The 21,438-nt window shown below is 43.8% G+C and overlaps 1 protein-coding gene across 3 annotated transcripts in view; it reads right to left on the bottom strand.

Moving 5' to 3' along the window:
* Positions 1 to 15,542: 15,542 nt before the first annotated feature.
* WIPF1 (WAS/WASL interacting protein family member 1) overlaps positions 15,543 to 21,438 on the bottom strand; it is a 74,295-nt gene continuing 68,399 nt past the window's right edge. For all 3 annotated transcript variants that reach the window (XM_075609028.1, XM_075609026.1, XM_075609027.1), the window contains one exon: positions 15,543 to 21,215. In XM_075609028.1, the coding sequence (XP_075465143.1) occupies positions 21,160 to 21,215 (56 nt within the window). In that variant the 3' untranslated portion in view covers positions 15,543 to 21,159. The remainder of the gene's footprint in view (positions 21,216 to 21,438) is intronic.

Here is a 21,438-nt window from a genome sequence, read left to right as displayed (position 1 = left end):
AACGTCAGCCGTGCTCACATCCCCTCAGCCAATGAAAAGGTAGACTACAGGCCAAATTAGCTCACAGTAACTATGGAAGGGGGCGGATACTGGAGTGAAGCCATTAAGAATCGACTGTGGCTGACTGACGTTAGTGTCAGCCAATAAGCTGCGGCAGGTTTGTAACAGTTTGTGTTACTAATAACATATTTCTTCTAATAGTTGTGTACCTCTTTAATATATGTACTGTAGTAAAGTTTGCACTGGGCAGACCCCGTTACCAATGTTGTCATTTTTTTGCAGTCAACATATTCACTCCTCACCGGTGACATGTATCAAGACAAAATGTGCTGCACATTTTAGGTAACGGTTGTGCACATTTCATGCTCACAAAACCAATTACATTCAATCAATAGGATTATTATTTTGTTGATACATGTGGTGCAATTGTTTTGCCCCAGAATTGTACCCCATTTGCCTTGATAGATATGCAGACCCATATGTATAGCACTTGGCTAAATCAGCTCACATTTTTAAAAGGTTTATTATTTATATATTTGTAATCAGTAATATCGACATCAGATGAAAACCATTAAAGCGACTGAAAGGGCCGTGCACATAGCTGAATAAAAAAATGTTTTAAAAAAAAAACTATTAATGTGATGCGGTTCCTTAGAAAGATCCAATCCCAGTAAGGTTAAATGTTCATTTACGTGCTCCTTGTGTAAAACCAGATATTTAAAAAAAAATGATGGGTAAAAAGAAAAGGTGACAAAAACCTTCCACCGTACAGTAAATAAAAATACCAGTTGTGGTGCATTTGCATGTCTCAGACAGGTCTGCAAACCTGTCTTTCCCCATGATCGCTTTGCAAACACAGCTTCCACTGAAGCCAGGGATTGTGGGTAATGACATGCAAATGAGCACAGTGTATCACTCCTTACTTCTAATCCATTTTAACATGGAAACCTATATGCATATGCCTGCCATATTACACAGCATTTCAGCACAGCCTGGGTTTAAGGAGCACATAGCCAGTAAACCTACTCACACAGGTTTTTGTTTTTTTGTCTTTAAAGCCCGGGCAGTGAGGTGTCCCACTTCGGATTGGTGCTCAGGTTCACAATGTGGTACCAGGTGCACTCCACATGTGACTGCTGCTCTGAAGATCAGGTCAGTCCTTTATCCTTCCAGTAGCTCTTCAAGCCAGAAGGCCCTGAAGATTCCTGGCGTTTCCAGTGGACGTCTTCATCCACAGATTCCAAGATCCTCTTCCTGTTCCCAGATGGCCGGGCAGAAGTGTCCAAGTTTGAAGGGTGTTCAGCCCGAAGGTCTACTCACCCTAACATGGTCTTTACTCTCGTGATAGAGAGGGGTGCCCATAGACCAGCACATAGCATTGCTCTCTCCGCAAGAAACATAGGTGACTAATAACCCAATACCAAAACAAAACATTGCCCATGGTATGAGTGCTCCAGTGCGCTATGCAGTGCAGAAGTGCTCGAAAAATAATAAATGTGCCCAAGTGCACCCCGACCAGAAGGCCAGGCGAGTTAAAAAAAAGTTTGCAGTGTGTCACTCTTTACTTCTTATCCATTTTAACATGGAGCCCTATAAGCCTGTAGCTATTTCGACCTTTTGGGTCTCATCAGTGTGAGATTGGTTGATTCATTACCCAGAATCCTTGGCTGCAGTGGAAGCACTGTTTGCTAAGCGATAATGGGGAAAAGACAAGGTTGCAGACCTGTCCGAGACATGCAAATGCACCACATGTGGTCTTCTTGTGTAAAAGAATAGTACGTTTCTAATCTGGATCAACAATCTGCCCGGGTGTACAACAGTTTGCAAACAGTCTTATTACCAAGATTTGGTCAAAATAACCCAAAGCATTTAGTTACTATTGAGATACTAAAATGGTTACAAAACTTCCATAAACTTGTCTGCTTGTTAAAAAAAAGTGTCAATCCCCTACTGATCATACCACTGATATTATTTCACCTAGGGAGGGCTGCCCCTGTAAATACTATTAGATTTATTAAACGGCCTTTTCCCCCTTAATTCCGAACCTTAAAAAAACTACTAAACCTGCTGTAGAAAATGTTTACTGTAGTTCTACATTTGCTTGGAAATTATCCTGTTCTCTCTGCGGTATTTCAGTGGCAAAACGCTGTTGCCCTCTTCTGTTAAAACAGGACTGTGCAACTATGCTCAGTGTGCATCCTTTGTCTGTGTAGTTCAGTGTTTTTCAACTAGGGTTCCTTGGAACCCTATGCATGCCTAAAGAGTTCCTTGTAATTTAAAAATTGTACCACATATAGAAGAATTTACAATGCATCGGATTTCAGACGCGCTATTAGAGAGAGTTGGGGTTCCTCAGAATTTCACATGGGGTTCCTTAACCAAAAAAAGTTGGAAATCACTGGTGTAGTGTATACTTAGGGGTTTATGCATCAAGGCAATTTTAGAGCAGAATTATTGCAGGGAGTGATCTCACAACAGTGTGTCAAGGTCCCTTGCACCTAAGAGGTCATTAGTGTCAGCTTGTGATTTGGGTTGCGTCCATAGGAGGGGTTAGGAAGGATTTGATGATTATATATTATAATTAAATGACCTCTGTGCGTCATTTTCTCTCCCTTTAATCCTAGTCAAAATCTGTTCCAAGTTTTAAATGGTGTAAATCTCTTTGATCAACAATCTGTCTCAAATGTATGAACACGTTTCTTACCTTTGATGCAGCTGCATTGATAAAGAAAATTGGACTCAGTAATAATATATGCACCTGGATTGAAAACTGGTTAAAGGACCGACAGCAGAGGGTTGTCATAAATGGAACTTTTTCAGGTTGGGCTTGTAGAGGGAGAAAGGGGGTGGCCCGGGATTAAAGGGGTTACACCCCATTTGGCCATCCCCTGACCTCACCAGGGAGACAAGGGGTTAACTGGGCTGAGGTCCAGAAATGTGATTTAACCCTTGTTATGACATGTAAATGTGTATTCCCCTGTTCCCATGGTTATTGTAATATCTGGTTTAATCAGTGTCTGCATCACACACACACTAGGATTCATCCGGGAGCACAAGGGTTAATAGTTGTTTAGTGATTATAGCCCTTTGTGTAATTTTCCCGCCTTTTCAGGCACCATTTTGCAGGGTCCCATAGGCCGCCATTGAGGCTCCATGTGTTTCAATGGCAAATCTTGCTGTTTGGGTCCTGTTTCCTGAGAAGACCAGCAGATGGCGTCCGAGAGGAGGAGCGGCGGTTTCCCATTGTAAGTCAATGGAGAATCCTCGAAAGAGCTTTCCAGGAACGAGTTGGCTGCCGTCCAAACCGCAAAGCGGATACATTTTCAATAGGAGAGCTTTGATCACTTAGCAGTCAAGTTCAACGACAAGTGGCGTGGGAATAAACAGTTCTAGAGCACCTAGAAATAAAATTCTTTCTGCCCCTAGTTCCTAGACCTCCCCCCACTCGACCACAACCGGGTCCCCGTATCCTGGACCCCCGATAAGGGTCGAACAGAGAAGAGCGGGTCGCGCCATAGGTTCCAATGGCGGCGGCAGAAACGGCTCTGGAAAACGGCTAAGTGTCAAAAGCTGAAATTTAGGAATCCATATCTCCGGTTCCGGAGGGTCCAGAGGATCAGGGTTTGGGGTACCTGTAGTCACTGCTCCGGCATCGCTGCAGAACCATCCTTGACCCTCTTGGACCAACCCGACGGAGTATGGACCCCCTTGAAGGTTCGGGACTTTTCCCATAGACTCCAATGGCGGCCAATCTCCATTGAAAGTCTATGGCGGTGGATTCCCATAGCCGCCAACGGCGGCGGTTTGCCATTGAAAGTCTATGGCGGCGAAGCCCGTTGTTTTCAATGGGGATTTAGTGAAAAACCGAGATTTCTTTTTAGCAGAGATTTTTATAATAAAATGAGAAATGGTTTAAAGTGTATTTGTGTATCTCCGGTTCCGAAGGTCGTAGCAAGTCTCAAATCGGACCACAGGGTGTCCCAGTTCCGGCATTGAGAACTGGGAAGTTTGGACCCGCTGGACCCAACGGAACCGGACATTTTAATATGTTTGTGTTTTATCTGTATAATGTGTCCCAAAGCAGGGATAAAACCCAGAGGAAATTCCTTTGCATACCAGGGTAGCATATGGCCAGAGAGGCGACCCAATGTCTAGGACTTGAGTATGGTTCAAAGGATTTTGTCACCCTCACTATTTACCTGAGGGCAGAGACGGCTCAAACCAGAGCAGTCTTTAAGTGTCCCATTTAACACCTCACATCACAGAATATCCTGCCAGAAATCCAACTTGGTAGACTAGCTGGCATTCCTGATGCAAATGTGGGGCTACAGAAATGAGACCCCAGAGTGCTACTGCGCCTGTGCCAACTAGCAGGGGGGCATGTATCAAATTGTGTTCCCACGTTAATGAGTGGCTAGAGGTAATTGGAGACCAATCACCTGTACTTAATGTTAAGGATAGGGTTACAAAAGATATATAAATCGTGGTAATCCCTATCCCCTTTGTCTTCTGATATCATCTGAATTGTTACCTGATTGCGAGAGAATTGCTATGCTCCATACTTCTCCTCCCCCATCCCCAAAGTAAGTGTATTTCTTGTCTTGTTACTGTACTATATCGTGTGTTCACCTATCCACAGGAATAAATACAATTTGTTATATCTAAGCCTGGTTCAGTTCAAACCCAGTTATTTGTGTAAATTACAGCCTGTCATAAGCTATCGTGACAGGCTTGTATATTAACTGGTAGCAGCGGCGGGATTGAACTGGACCTGTATTACTAGTGTTCTGCGGGATACTGTAATATAGTGGGAACTTGATGGTAATTGCAAGTTCCTGGGTCTAAAGATTGAACACACGTTAGTGCAACAAGTAACGCAAGTTGTCACACCACCTCACTGCTGCGACCCAGAACCATGAGTGAAGCGGAGAACATCTACTACCTGAGGACTAGAACTCAGCTAAAAGACAAGTGCCGTGAATATGGACTGGAATATGAGGACCAGGAGGTCGAAGACATGGTGGCCGCAATCACGGCATATGAAGACGAGCATCCAGAGTGCCGGGCTACGGCTCAGCTTGCTCTTGTACAGCCGCCCGGAGATCAGGGACTGAACCCAGTGCCGGGGCGGCAGAATCTTGGGGAGGGAACAAGTGCACCTCCCGGGACAAGTGCGACAGGAGGGGCACTGATGGCTGCGGCCACCAGTCCGTTTACCCCTGAAATGTTGGCACTGATTACAACGTGGGGAGACCGAGGGACAGCGGAGGAGCGGCTAAAGTTTATCTCTATGGCAGTGAACAGACCCGCTTATTGCCCCCCGGTCCGACCCCGCCAAGATGAACTCCAACTGGACAAGCACAGTCTCACCAAGTACGTGGAAGGCACTGATCGGATCGACATGTTCAAGGTGCTTCCCCAGCATAGGGTTGCACACTTGGACCCCTGAAGCTTACCGGGGTAAATTCCGGTTGGAGGAGAGGTAGCCTCAGGAGACCTACGTCACCTATGTGACCCGCATGGCTTTATACGGGCTACACTGGGTGGAGGGCTGTGAGGCCAGGACTTACCAACGCCTGCTGGACCTCATCTTTCAGGAGCAGCTCATGCAGCAGTGCCCGCCGGCGGTGAGGGCTTGGGTGTATGACAAAAAGCCCAAGACTTACACAGAGGCGGCGAGGCTGGCAGATGACTATGTGGTCAGCCGGTCCCAGATGACCGCCAAGGCACCAGCCAAAGTGGCGGCCATGCCAGCGCCGGCCAAGAAGTCTGTTACTACCCCCCAGTGGACCCAAAAGCCGCCTGCGGGCAGCAGTTCACAGAAGGCGGGAGAGCTCCGGCATGAGCGCCGGTGCTACAACTGTAACAGCACTGGTCACCTCAGACCAGATTGCCCGGAACCCCTGCATTCCAACGGACCCCATCGGGGGCCACGCACCCCAGCTGCGAAGCCGGTAGCCCGCGGGCGGGTGGCTTCCACCAAAGAACCCGAACCGGTCATGGAAACAACTCCCAGCGAGACGTCCCATGTCACCCCAATCCCGGTTTCATCGGTGCCTACAGCCAGGAGCGGAGGACATCACAGCACAGACCTGCAGCAGACGGACGGCCGGAGCAAACATCTCACCCCGGTCACAGTCGGTGACCAGCAAGCAGTCGGCTTGCTGGATTCAGGAGCTGCAGTGACCCTGGTCCGACCTGATATGGTCCGGCCAGAGGAATTGTTCCCAGGCCCTGGGATGCAGATCACTGTAGCCGACGGAGAGCCACGTTTCTTGTAGGTGGCCCGCATCTTTTTGGATTGTCGGGTGGGCCAAGGTGTGCGGGAGGTGGGGGTTTTACCCGGTTTGTATCCTGAAATTCTTTTGGGCAACGACCTGGGACCGATGACCTGCACCTACGACCGTGTGCCCCAGCCCGCTGCAGTGGCGGCGGTTACCCGGAGCCAAACTGCGGCAATGCCGGCGGCGGCCGCTCCAGTCCCCCAGCCTTTGGGACCAACGTTAGCGGAGGGCGCAGAGGAGCCCGGGGAGGTAAGCCAGGATCAGTTGCAACCACAGGCTGACTTACTGTTCCCTCTCACCCTGTCCCCTTCCCCTGACAATGACATGACGGGGGGGTGGCCAGACTTAGGAGCCCAGTTTAGGGAGGCAGTGAAGGCAGACCCTACCCTGGCCGGCATGAGACTTCGGGCGTCCGAATCTCAGGCAGGGGAGGGAACTGAGCGCTGCCTATGGCATAAGGGACTCCTATACAGAGAAGAAGGGAACCCGGGGATAAAGGAGGGATTGACCGGTAAGCGACAGCTAGTAGTGCCCCAGGGGTACCGATAGCAATTGTTACGGGTAGCTCACTCTATTCCGTTAGCGGGACATCAGGGGGTCACCAGGACGCGAGCCCGGTTATTACAGCGTTACTACTGGCCAGGGGCATCCCGGGATGCGAGCAATTTCTGCCGCTCCTGTGATACCTGCCAGCGAGTGGGTAAGGCGGGCAACCGTGTGAAGGCACCCCTGAGACCCCTCCAGAAGGTAGCGATGGACCTTATAGGACCCCTCATGATTCCTAGCAGGTCAGGGAAGCGCTACATCCTCACGGTGGTGGATTTTGCCACCCGGTACCCTGAGGCGGTAGCGCTTGGCACTATAAGTGCCAAGACAGTGGCAGCAGCTTTGCTGAACATTTTCTCTAGGGTAGGTTTCCCTAGTGAGATCCTAACCGATCAGGGGTCGCAGTTCATGAGTGAACTGTTACATTGTCTCTGGGATGCATGCGGTGTACAGCACCGGTGCACTACCCCTTACCATCCCCAAACAAACGGATTATGTGAGAGGTTTAACAGTACCCTGAAGCAGATGCTTCGGACCTTTATAGAGGCGGAGGGGAAAGACTGGGAGATTCACTTGCAGCACTTGCTGTTTGCATACCGAGAGGTACCGCAAGAATCTACAGGCTTCTCCCCCTTCGAGCTACTATATGGCCGCAGGGTACGTGGACCTCTGGACCTATTCCGTGAGGGATGGGAAGGGGAGACTACTGCTACTGATGCTTCAGTGATCCAGTATGTAGTAGATCTCAGAGACCGGTTAGAGATGCTCATGGGATTGGCCCAGGACCACCTCAGGGCCGCTCAGACCAAGCAAAAGCAATGGTATGACCGGCAGGCCCGTAGCAGAGAATTCATCCCAGGATAGCAGGTGCTTTTTCTCAAACCCACTCGGGAGAACAAGCTGATGGCTGCCTGGTCGGGACCGTACTCGGTTATCCGAAAGGTGAATGAGTGCAACTATGTTGTACAGGTAGCGCCTGAGAGGCACAAGACATACCACATTAACATGTTGAAGGAATACAGAGCACCGAGTATGGGAGCAGTAATGGCCATTTGTAGCCCACTGCTGGAGGATCCGGCCAGCAATGCTCTGCCTGATCTCGTAGGGGAGGCTAGGCAGGGAAACACTGTGGAACAGGTAGAGATAGGGGCACAGTTGAGTGCTAGGCAGAAGGGAGAAGCCAGGGACATGCTAGCTCAGTTTAGCGCCCTCTTCACTGACATGCCAGGGACCACACATCTCACAAAACACCCAGTGCACACACGGGACCTGCAGCCTCTGCATAAGCACGCTTATAGAGTGTCAGCAGAGGTCAAGACAAGTATGGAGAGAGAGATAGAGGAGATGCTGACCCTAGGGGTAATTACCCCGTCCCAGAGCCCTTGGGCAAGTCCAGTAGTCCTAGTTCCTAAGAAGGACAAGACCACCCGGTTTTGTGTGGACTACCGGTTGCTCAACGCTGGGATGGTGTCAGATGCTTACCCCATGCCCCGCATGGATGAGTTACTAGATGAACTCGCGGGGGCAAAGTATCTGACCACCATGGATTTGAGCAAAGGCTATTGGCAAATCCCACTGACCCTGGAGGCTAGGGAGAAGTCAGCATTCATCACTCCAAGTGGCCTCTATGAGTTTTTGGTGATGCTATTTGGGATGAAGAATGCCCCGGCTACCTTTCAACGCCTGGTCAATACGTTACTGGAAGGGATGCAGAGCTATGGAAGGGCTTACTTAGATGACATTGCTGTATTTAGTAGTTCCTGGGAATCCCACATAGGACATGTAACTGCGGTGCTGGATAGGATCAGGGAGGCTGGGCTTACCTTGAAACCCACTAAGTGTATGGTAGGGATGGCAGCAGTCCTGTACTTAGGGCACAGGGTGGGTGGCATCTCAAACCAGAGCCAGCCAAGGTAGAAGCCATAGTTGAGTGGCCTGTTCCAAAAACCAAGAAACAGGTCATGGCATTTTTGGGCACCGCAGGGTACTATAGGAAGTTTGTCCCACAGTACAGCGCCGTGGCCAAACCCCTGACTGATCTGACTAAGAAGCAACTGCCTGTACTTATTACCTGGACTCCTGCCTGTGAAACTGCTTTCCAGGCCCTGAAAACTGCGCTTGCTGGAGCCCCCATACTGGCTGCCCCAGATTATACCAAGCATTTTCTTATTCAGACTGATGCCTCAGACTTTGGTGTTGGGGCTGTATTGAGCCAGGTGGGGGACGACGGCAAAGAGCACACTGTGGTGTAGCTCAGTCGCAAACTGCTCCCCAGAGAGGTGGCATATGCCACCATTGAGAAGGAGTGCTTGGCCATTGTGTGCGCACTCAAAAAGCTCCAGCCCTACGTCTATGGGAGGGCTTTCACGGTCATCACAGACCACAACCCCCTGAGTTGGCTACAGAAGGTATCAGGGGAAAATGCCAAGTTGCTGAGATGGAGCTTAGCTTTTCAAGAATTTGAGTTCACCATTCAGCACAAAAAGGGCAGTGAAAACAGCAATGCTGATGGACTTTCACGCCAGGACTATCCCTCTGAGACTGAATTCATTAATGGTGCCAGCAGTGCCCCACTCCCCGTTAGGGCCAGTGGACCACAGGCCACTCATTAAGAAGGGGAGGTGTAGAGGGAGAAAGTGTGTGGCCCGGGATTAAAGGGGTTACACCCCATTTGGCCATCCCCTGACCTCACCAGGGAGACAAGTGGTTAACTGGGCTGACGTCCAGAAATGTGATTTAACCCTTGTTATGACATGTAAATGTGTATTCCCCTGTTCCCATGGTTATTGTAATATCTGGTTTAATCAGTGTCTGCATCACACACACACTAGGATCCATCCGGGAGCACAAGGGTTAATAGTTGTTTAGTGATTATAGCCCTTTGTGTAATTTTCCCGCCTTTTCAGGCACCATTTTGCAGGGTCCCATAATCCGCCATTGAGGCTCCATGTGTTTCAATGGCGAATCTTGCTGTTTGGGTCCTGTTTCCTGAGAAGACAAGCAGATGGCGTCCGAGAGGAGGAGCGGTGGTTTCCCATTGTAAGTCAATGGGCCCATTGACTTCAATGGAGAATCCTCGAAAGAGCTTTCCAGGAACGAGTTGGCTGCCGTCCAAACCGCAAAACCGCAAAGCGGATACATTTTCAATAGGAGAGCTTTGATCACTTAGCAGTCAAGTTCAACGACAAGTGGCGTGGGAATAAACAGTTCTAGAGCACCTAGAAATAAAATTCTTTCTGCCGCTAGTTCCTAGACCTCCCCCCACTCGACCACAACCGGGTTCCCGTATCCTGGACCCCCGATAAGGGTCGAACCGAGAAGAGCGGGTCGCGCCATAGGTTCCAATGGCGGCGGCAGAAACGGCTCAGGAAAACGGCTAAGTGTCAAAAGTTGAAATTTAGGAATCCATATCTCCGGTTCCGGAGGGTCCAGAGGATCAGGGTTTGGGGTACCTGTAGTCACTGCTCCGGCATCGCTGCAAAACCATCCTTGACCCTCTTGGACCAACCCGACGGAGTATGGACCCCCTTGAAGGTTCGGGACTTTTCCCATAGACTCCAATTGCGGCCAATCTCCATTGACCGGCTATGGCGGAAAAACCCCATTGACTTCAACGGCGGCGCAGCCCCGTTGAAAGTCTATGGCGGCGGATTCCCATAGCCGCCAACGGCGGCGGTTTGCCATTGAAAGTCTATGGCGGCGAAGCCCGTTGTTTTCAATGGGGATTTAGTGAAAAACCGAGATTTCTTTTTAGCGGAGATTTTTATAATAAAATGAGAAACGGTTTAAAGTGTATTTGTGTATCTCCGGTTCCGAAGGTCGTAGCAAGTCGCAAATCAGACCACAGGGTGTCCCAGTTCCGGCATTGAGAACTGGGAAGTTTGGACCCGCTGGACCCAACGGAACCAGACATTTTAATATGTTTGTATTTTATCTGTATACTGTGTCCCAAAGCAGGGATAAAACCCAGAGGAAATTCCTTTGCATACCAGGGTAGCATATGGCCAGAGAGGCAACCCAATGTCTAGGACTTGAGTATGGTTCAAAGGATTTTGCCACCCTCACTGTTTACCTGAGGGCGGAGACGGCTCAAACCAGAGCAGTCTTTAAGTGTCCCATTTAACACCTCACATCACAGAATATCCTGCCAGAAATCCAACTTGGTAGACCAGCTGGCATTCCTGATGCAAATGTGGGGCTACAGAAATGAGACCCCAGAGTGCTACTGTGCCTGTGCCAACTAGCAGGGGGGCATGTATCAAATTGTGTTCCCACGTTAATGAGTGGCTAGAGGTAATTGAAGACCAATCACCTGTACTTAATGTTAAGGATAGGGTTACAAGATATATAAATCGTGGTAATCCCTATCCCCTTTGTCTTCTGATATCATCTGAATTGTTACCTGATTGCGAGAGAATTGCTATGCTCCATACTTCTCCTCCCCCATCCCCAAAGTAAGTGTATTTCTTGTCTTGTTACTGTACTATATCGTGTGTTCACCTATCCAAAGGAATAAATACAATTTGTTATATCTAAGCCTCGTTCAGTTCAAACCCAGTTATTTGTGTAAATTACAGCCTGTCATAAACTATCATGACAGGGCTAAAGTCGTGAGTGGAGTACCCCAGGGATCGGTGCTGGGACCCCTGCTTTTTAACTTGTTTATTAATGACTTTGAGGTTGGCATCGAGAGCAAAGTCTCCATCTTTGCTGAAGACACTAAATTGTGTAAGGTAGTAGAATCAGAGCAGGATGTAATTTCTCTCCAGAAGGACTTGGAGAGACTGGAAACTTGGGCAGGTATATGGCAGATTTAATACAGATAGATGTAAGGTTATGCATTTGGGATGCAAGAATAAAAAGGTGAATTCAAAATTAAAATGTGGATAAATTAGGGGAATCCTTGATGGAAAAGGATTTAGGAGTGCTTGTAGACAGCAGGCTTAGCAATAGTGCCCAAAGTCATGCAGTAGCTGCAAAGGCAAACAAGATCTTATCTTGCATCAAACGGGCAATGGATGGAAGGGAAGTAAACATAATTATGCCCCTTTACAAAGCATTAGTAAGACCACACCTTGAATATGGAGTACAATTTTGGACACCAATCCTAAGAAAATACATTATGGAACTAGAGAGAGTGCAGAGAAGAGCCACCAAATTAATAAAGGGGATGTACAATCTAACTTATTAGGAGAGGCTAGCTAAATTAGATTTATTTACATTAGAAAAGAGGCATTTAAGAGGGGATAACTATATACAAATATATTCGGGGATAATACAAGGAGCTTTCAAAAGAACTATTCATCCCACGGGCAGTTCAAAGGACTTAAGGTTGGAGGAAAGGAGATTTCACCAGCAACAAAGGAAAGGTTTCTTTACAGTAAGGGCAGTTAAAATGTGGAATTCATTACCCATGGAGACTGTGATGGCAGATACAATAGATTTGTTAAAAAAAAAAGGTTGGACATCTTTTTAGAAAGGAAAGGTGTACAGGGATATACCAAATAAGTATACATGGGAAGGATGTTGATCCAGGGATTAATCCGATTGCCAATTCTTGGAGTCAGGAAGGAATTTATTTTTCCACTTATGAGATATCATTGGATGATATGACTCTGGGTTTTTTTGTTTGCCTTCCTCTAGATCAATAAGTAAGTATAGATATAGGATAATGTATCTGTTGTCTAAATTTAGCATAGGTTGAACTTGATGGACGTATGTCTTTTTTCAACCTCATCTACTATGTAAACTATATGTAACTATGTAAAATAGTGCATTGGTTAATTCATATTTCTTAATTGATACATGTAAGAGATGTCCATAGGGGATATTTGCTAACCATCTAGGATGGTGGCAACTTGAGTTATCAATGTAATTGCTAGCACCTACTTTTTTGAAAAGATTTTTCGTTTTAATAGCCCCATCTTCTATGTATATTATCCGATCCAGAAATTCAATCTCTAATTTACTATTGTTTGATGTGAAACATAAGTTGCGGTCATTTCTATTTATATATTCCAGAAATGTATCTAGCACTAATTGACTACCTCTCCAAACTATGAGCACATCATCGATGTATCTTTTCCATAGGACCAGGTTCGCACCGAATTCATGGTTAGACCAAATATCATCCTCTTCCCATATTCCCATGAAAATGTTGGCATAACTCGTGCGAACCTGGCCCCATGGCCTTGCCACACAGCTGGAGAAAATGATCACCATCAAAATTAAACAAATTATGCGTCAAGATAAACTCTATCCCTTTTAATATAAACTCCATCCCTTTTAATATAAACTCCATCTGTTCTTCCATTATATTTATATCTCTTGATAATACACGTTTTACTGCTTCTATACTCTGCTGGTGTCTTATTGAAGTATATAAAGCTGAGACATCACATGTTACAAGGGTAAACTCATTATTCCATGTCAGATTATTTAGAATCCTTATAACTTCACTTGTATCTATTAAGTGTGATTTATTTTGGACAACATATTTTTGCAAAAAATAATCGATATATTCTGAGATATTCGCTGTCAGAGTTTATCCCCGCAATAATGGGCCTACCAGGGGGGTTGGTTTTATTCTTGTGTATTTTAGGCAGGAAATAGAATATCGGCATCATAGGATATTCATTTCTCAAATATTTAAATTCTTCTTCTGTGAGTATCCCTATTTCTCTTCCTTCTTGTAAAAACTTCTCTATTTCTGCCTGAAATTCTTTTGTGGGATCTCTGGATAAATTTTTATATGTATTCTATGTGCTTTTTTTTATCAGTATTCTATGTGCTTCTTTGATGTAAAATTCCCTGTCCATTATTAAACCCCCCCCTTATCAGCTTGTTTTATAATGATATCTTTATCTTCACTTAGTTGTTTAACTGCTTCTCTTTGTTCTTTATTAAGATTACTCCTATATTTATTCTCTTGACTGGCTATCTTTTCAAAATCTTTAGTTATCAATTGAAAAAATACTTCTAAATTATGTCCTTTTGAGAAGCTGGGGATAACCTGGATTTTCGTCTGAGTTTTGTGTGTTGGAAGATATCTTTCTTTGACTGACTTCTCTCTTCAACATTATTCAAAATACCTTTATTTTTAGATAAAAAAAACCTTTTGGTTGTCAATTTCCTTAAAAATTTATTGGCGTTAATAAACAGACTAAAATTGTCTGGCCCTCTGGTTGGGGCAAATGTTAACTCCTTAGAAATGACCTCTTCCTCAATATTAGTGAGAACTTTATTACTTAAATTAAAAATGTTCCTATTTGTAATTATATTCCCACTTCTCCTGTTTCTATCTTTTTTCCTCTTACATCCTCCTCTTTCCTCTGAATTTCTTGACCTTCTGTTCCCTACTTGATTGTCTCTGTCTTCTAGGGGTGCATATTTGTTCTTAGTTTCCCATGAACTGTTTTTTTTTAGCAATTAAAGTGTCTATTTTTTGTACGATTCACACTATGTTTGGCTTTCCATTCTCCCATATATATGGCTGATACCTTGGCAATCTGAGAGAATCAAAGTATCCCCAAGAACCCTGAGAGATAGAAAGAAAGAGAACCTGCACGAATTTCCACACTACCCACAACAGTTTGGGTTACATGCTCGTTTACATATGAAAGAATGTGAGTTCTGAATTTATAAAGATCAACTGAGTTTGAAGTATTTCCTACAGAGACTGTGTTGCACTATTGTATAATTTTTTTCATTCCATATATCTACCACTGAACAAGTTGCGCTCCCCTTTCCTTTCCACAAAAAAGAAGGATGAGAAAGAGGAAGTGAGGGGGGCCAGAACAACGCAGCTGGATTTAGGGGGAATTGCAGTACAGCATGAGGGCCTGGAAGGGTGGCTGAAAGGCCTGTTTCGAGAGGATGACGTCCATTTATCAGATATCGAGAACAATATCCTGATTTTAGTGTGGCCAGGTGCCCTGGAAAAGGCAGTTTGGCTAGTGGCAGCTCTCAAGGCCGTTTAAGGCCTGTTAAATGACCTTGCTGGTGGCGGGAGTAATGTTACTCTTGGAGGGGGACTCAGTCAGTATTGGCTCCTGGACGGAGATCGCAGACCTCTGAAGAGTTTTAGTTGGGGAAGGCGGTAACATTCCAAGCTGGGCAGCGGGATGGTGGTGACCTTCCGGATGGAATTTGGAGGAAGGTGGTACCATTCGAGGCTGGGCTCGGCTGGTGTGGTGGTGACCTTCCGATGGAAGTTCTGTGTCCCTCGAGCTCTGGTAGGTGTGAGCAGAGCAATCTGGTTGGGTCCTTAGTTGGAGATAAATTAGATATTTATCTGTTTTAATAAATAAAGCAGTGGCGGGTCATTTCTCCCAAGAAGTTATATAGTGTGTTTATTGGGAATGGGAGAGGGATCCAGCTCGAGGCGTGGGTAAGTCATGTAGTTTAGGTGAGCAAAGAAACTCTCAAGTCTCATGTCCAAGTCCTTCAAATGTTCAGAGAATGTTAAATAAAAACTGGAATTCACAGTGGTAGGAGTTGGAGGATTATAAAATGGTATCATGCAAATAAAGAAATACAGTATCAAGGTCAACAAAAAAGATACACCTTCAGCAAGAGCTTTTTCCTTGTGTACAGTATGTGGACATAACAGAGTTTAACTTGTATGCCATTTTGCCGCTGATTGGCTTACATAAATACGGAGATGTTTGTGGAATCATTAATCCCTTGTTAAACACACAGAATAATACAGCATTTTCAAATAACTGTAAAGATTTATTTATTTTTATACAAAAAGTTAAGAGTATTGCATTTTCCAAATCTTTGGTATCATTACTGACAAGGTACTTGTTGTAGACAATGCATAGATGTATTTAATAATAAGCTTTTCTTACCACTGTCAAAACAGTCAAACACTTGATCGCTTAATTTAAAGCATGGGAATATGAAATGTTATTTTGCTACTAGTAAGACAGCACAATGTATTTTAAAGCACACAGCAAACAATACAAAATAATGATACATCTATTTTAAAAAATAATAATTTTGAACTGTACACAACTTCTTTAGCACACAAAAAAACCTCTCAAATACTTAAGGAGATATTAATCAAACCAGACTTGGAAGATACTGGAGGTGATTTACCAAAGCAAATTTTATAGCAAAAAAATTATGCAAATCGCATTATTTCAATTTTGCGCCTTTCGGTGGAAATGTATGATGCTGTGCTCCAATTGTGCTCTGTATGCAACAACTTGTGATTCGGGGAGTGTCAATAGGAGGCGTTTGGGAGGAGATACACAACACACAAATGGATTTTCATTTTCTGTACCATCCATTTGTTTACCTTTTATTAGCGGCATAAAAACCCACCAAGTCTTAATTAGCGTAAACTTCGTGGGCATCAACTGTAGTAAAATCTTACATTTGAACAAACACAAGGAGAAAATTATGCAGTGCGTCAAAGCAAACTTTAACGAGCTTTCTTTACATTGATATATCGCCGACAGTGGAGGTTGCAAAACCTATTCCAAGGGAAGTTTTTTTAAATTCATGTATGACACAGTTTCATCTTGAATCTCCATTGGGTTAAATCAAATTGGCCTCTTATTTTGTTGGCACATAAAAAACAATGGGCCATGTGGCAGCCAACCAATTATGGAAAGACCGAAACACAATGACAATTCCTTTGTTTTTTTGGTTGCAAGCATTAGGCTGCTGGTGGCCATTTTAATTTCCCAAATCAAACAATATAACCAGCTTTTGCAGGCCTCACAAGCACTTAGGGGCTTATTCTAGAACCGTGGAGACAGTCGATGTGTCTGTTTTTTTGCCGAAAGTCCCCAATGACTTCGAAGGGGAATTTCGTCTGAAAACATCCCTCCTCTTTGGCGGATATATCATAAGGCCCTAAATCTGCTGGTTTAGCAGGCACCTGCTTTGGAAAAGTAGAAGTAAAATAAATATATAATATATTTACACATTTCGTCGGTATACTCAGTGGTGCTTTATATTTTAGCCTATTAAATCTCCGAGAATAAAATGGACACACATAATGCCGTTTCAAAAATCCCCACAAGATTTATAAAGAAACTATAAGTGGAAAAAGTAAATCAATCAGTGTCACACTCACAGTAATCAGAAGGCTTGGATTTCCAGGCCAGCAAGTAGTAAACATTTGGGGAAACGTACGTAATAATGAACCAGATCACGTCTACGCTCATACAATATAGTTTAAACAGGGGCTAGGACAAACAGAACGAATGCTCACAAGCCGTCTTGTTAAGATGGGGAATTATAGTTCAGGAAGATTAAAATACATTGCAAAGGATGGTTATACTAAAACACAAGCTTTTATAAAAGTATCAGCAGAAGTAACCGCATACAAGTAAACCAGTTTACCAAGTGCACTGCACTTGGTACGTCAAATCATCTACATTTCCGACGGGTGAAATGTTTTTTTTATTTTTTGACCTTACAGCATAGGCCCTTATTCTGTGAGGTGTGATAGTGCAGATGACGTGCGATCGTCTGAAAAGCCCCATTAAAAATGTGGCTTTTCGTGTGATAGGACGTCGTCATTTGCGCTACCACACCATACATAATAAGGGCCACCGTCTGTTACTCACTTTACAGGGCTCTTTACCAAACTGCATTCATGTTGTAAAAAAACAAACAAACTGGAGTGAGTTGGTTTGGGTTTCAACTGTGTTTCTACGATACAAGTGGCAATATTTTAACAGGACACAAAATGGTTGCCCTATATTAACCTCTGAAAATACATTGTAAGCCGTTTATGTAACCCAACATGGCAAGAGCAAAATGTATTTGGCATATAAACGCCTGGGGCATTTTAAATAAAGTTTGAGACATGTCAGAATAGACAAAAGTAATTAAAACTTGCAGTGACAATTTTCAAAAGGTGTTTACGGGGAAATATCGCTACGTTTTACGGGGAAATACCGATACGTTTTACGGGGAAATACCGATACGTTTTAAGTGATGACACTCATCATTGTTTCATTCCAAAGCAACTGCAATACTTGAATGTTTCATGTGTTTAGTTGTCAGCTATAACTTTTTGAAGGTGTTTGGTGGGGGAGATCTCAGCCAACATTTTGTATTGAAATAATACTCATTGGGACTCCTGTACAGCACCATGACTAAGCAATTGTGAAACGGAAATCCTGCCTTCCTGTTTGCTTTGACCTGTTTTATGACATCACTTCCAGGACATCTCAACACCAGAGCAGGAGTTGACCGATTCCACAAATATTTTTATGGGAACGTTGTCCTAGGAAAAATCCCATAACAGAAAAGAACTTTGCACAACTCGATTCAAAATACCTGTAGCAGAGAAACCTCCGCAGTCTCAAAGAGTTTTGAATTTTTTCTTCTTCTTAATTTTTTTTTTTTTTTATAATAGGCGAAACTATATAAAATGCGCACAACTAATAACATTTGATTGTGGGTATGTGATTGTAACTGCTCCGGTAAGAAAAGAAGTGAAAAACTAGAAAGAAAAAAAAAGGATTTATGGCTGGAGTACCCATTTTGAAGCATTATTTTTCTATGCTTGATGCTACTGAAATACATTTCCCATCCACCTCTTTCTGCTGTAAGGTACTGTATAATTCTACCGAGTATCCCTATATAATTCCTGCCTAACAAAGCTTCTTTTTAAAGACAATACATTTAAAACCAGTTTCACAACCAGGATTGCTTCGGACAAACCTGAAGAGTTTCCATGGACGGGCTTTTTATTGCATCTTTGAAACGAGAGATTTTTAGTTGGCTTTATGAACAGAGTCATTATGAGAACACTAATCTTGAATGTTATGTGCATTTACATTCAGTTTCCAACCAGTTTTTTAGGGACTTTGGTGAACTGATCTATTAATAAACTAATGGAGTGTTTCAGCAACAAGATCTTATCAGTTGGGGTATCTTGTGGGAAAATAGGGTTGAGAGACACTGACTTTAACTCACATCCTTACTATCTGCTACGTTAATGTACAGTATTCAATACCATCAAGTGCCCCTTAAAAGGAGCAATTCAAACAAACAATGTTTTTGTATAGAATTGAAGCAGGGGGTCTCTGGAGCTGAACCTCATTATTTTCAGCTCCGGGGAACCCCTACTTCTGGAGATACTTACCTCTGAAGTAGGTGTCGTTAGCCACTTTGGCTGAGCAAGCTGGGCTTTAAAGTTTAAAGCTACGTCACATGGGCCAATAGGAAGCCGCACCAATGTCACACCTTCCTATTGGCTCGCAGGGTGTGAGATCTTTAATCAACGGCCATTGCGTGATCCCTGGCAGTCAAGGAGAGCTGCTACTGGCACCTACTTTGGAGGTATGTATCTCCTGAAGCAGTGGGTCCCCAAAGCTGAAATTAACAGGGTTCAGCTCCGAAGACACCCTGCTTTAATCCTAAATATATATATATAAAAAAAAAACTAAAATTGCCAGGTGGATTGCCGCTTTAACCCAGATTCATATTTTCCTCTATATTTTTCCCTATAATAGTGGTTTCTAAATTGGCATTTGTAGGGAGAGGACATAGGAGCAAGCAATATAATATATTGAGTGCCCCAAAAACATATGTAAGATGATCAGAAGTGGGCAGTTATACTTCATACTCTTTTATATTGCAGTAAGTCCATAAACAGCACAAAGCTAGAATTTATCAAAGAATCGCTTAAGTTTTGCAGGTGAACAAAAATACCAACACACAGCATTGAAACTAATCTATTAATTTAAATGCTGGAATAAAAAACAAAACAAAATATATATATATATATATATATATATATATATATAAAAGATAATATCGTTATAGATTTCATTTGTGCTCTTTTGATGAATTTTACAAAACAACATAACATTCTTTGGTTGTAACATTATTTAACAGATGCATTATCACTCACTCACACTGAAACTTTAAGGTGCATTGTCTGAGGGGTGAGAGTGGGAAGGATCATTTAAGCCTTCCTCATAAAAATGAACATGCCTTACCGTATAACACTATATTGAGCATCTCTACACAGTACATTCCCACCTTTCTAAACCTCCACAATAATATCCTTAAAAGAATTCCAAGCTGCAGACTGCTTCCATTGTCTTGGTGCACAGATTATTGTCCTCTTATACAGAAATAAGCAACAGTAGATACGCTACAGGGTTTGATAGGGTTAGATCAGGGGTTCTCAACTCCAGTCCTCAAGACCTCACCTGCCTCCAACAGATCAGGTTTTCAGAATATCCCTGCTTCAGCACAGGTAGCTCAATCAAAGACAGAGCCATTGATTGAGCCACTTGTGCTGAAGCTGGGATATCCTGAAAACCTGACCTGTTGGGGGGGCTTGAGGACTGGAGCCGAGATCCCCTGGCTTAGATGGTTCTAAGAAAGCACAGTGATAAATAATGTTTAGGATCAGTGGGTACAACGTACTAATGCAATTACGGAGCAGAGAAAGTGTATTTTGATGCACGGCACTATTTTTCGGTGTACAGTTGCGTCAAAGGTAAGAAACCGTTCCTTGCACCTGGTGCGATTATTGGAAATCAGAACGTCAACACCACCGTAAAACTTTTTGGATTTTTTCATGCAGTTTGAAGGTGAGGAACAGAGGCGCACAATTTCATACACTCATAATCCGTGCATCATCTAACTTCTGCCTAACTCCTCTTTTTGACACACCCCAAATCGCACGATGATGCAGAAGACCTCTTTGCGCCTATTTTGCTCCAAAATTGCCCTAATACATAGATCCCCATTTTTTATAGCACAAAAACATTAGACTGTTGGAAATGTGCAACTGCAGGGTATATAGCAAGTCTAGTTTTACATTACAGCATGTTCATTTTCAGAGGTGCATCTTTTAGCTATTGTGAGACGTGGAACGGCTTTGGCTGATCTAGTTCAGAACCAACTGTGCTTCTCAAAATAAAATAACATTTTTGGGTCAGGACATTATGAAATTCCACATCTCTTGTCCAAGCAGTGGTCAACAGGTGGTATGTGAAAGTCGTCCTATTTTACATATTAAGAGCCAGAGAAACAAATGGGCGTGAGGGTAAACGTAGGTCACATGTATTACTTGGACATTAAAGCCTTTAATACTCAGAACAGAGGCTGTAAATATCTGCAAAATCAGTGCCACGTACTATGCAACTTATCGTTGAGAAGGACAATGCACGTTCCTAATTACATTTGTTATTCAGTATTCCTGCATGATACCTTATTCTTATCCCCTATGTTGTCTTTATTTTGGAACTGGACGCGAAGCGATTCAACACACAAAACAAAGTCATCAGAAATTGTTCCTTGCAAACAAACAGCAGGAATCCGCAGGACTGTCAAATCCACTTCACCTCGGTATAGGAGGCAACGGGGGAGCGCCTCTCTCTTTTCTGCCCGAGCCACCTGAAAGAGCAGAGCAAAAGAAATATTCGTCAAATCTAGTGAAGAATAACACATTGGAGATGCATTGAAAGCTTTTTTTTTTTTTTTATATATATATAGCATGTGTTTTCTTAATGGTGACTTAAAAAGGCAGTCCAAGCGGCACTTACATTTTTTTTTTAAATCTTGTTTTTGTTTTAATATATGCAGCCTTTGATTACCTTTATTGAAAACGAATTACCTA

The sequence above is a fragment of the Ascaphus truei genome, chromosome 7, assembly GCF_040206685.1.
Source record: "Ascaphus truei isolate aAscTru1 chromosome 7, aAscTru1.hap1, whole genome shotgun sequence".
NCBI lineage: Eukaryota > Metazoa > Chordata > Amphibia > Anura > Ascaphidae > Ascaphus > Ascaphus truei.
Note: the sequence above shows the minus strand (reverse complement) of the source record. Positions and strands in the feature narration are given on the sequence as shown.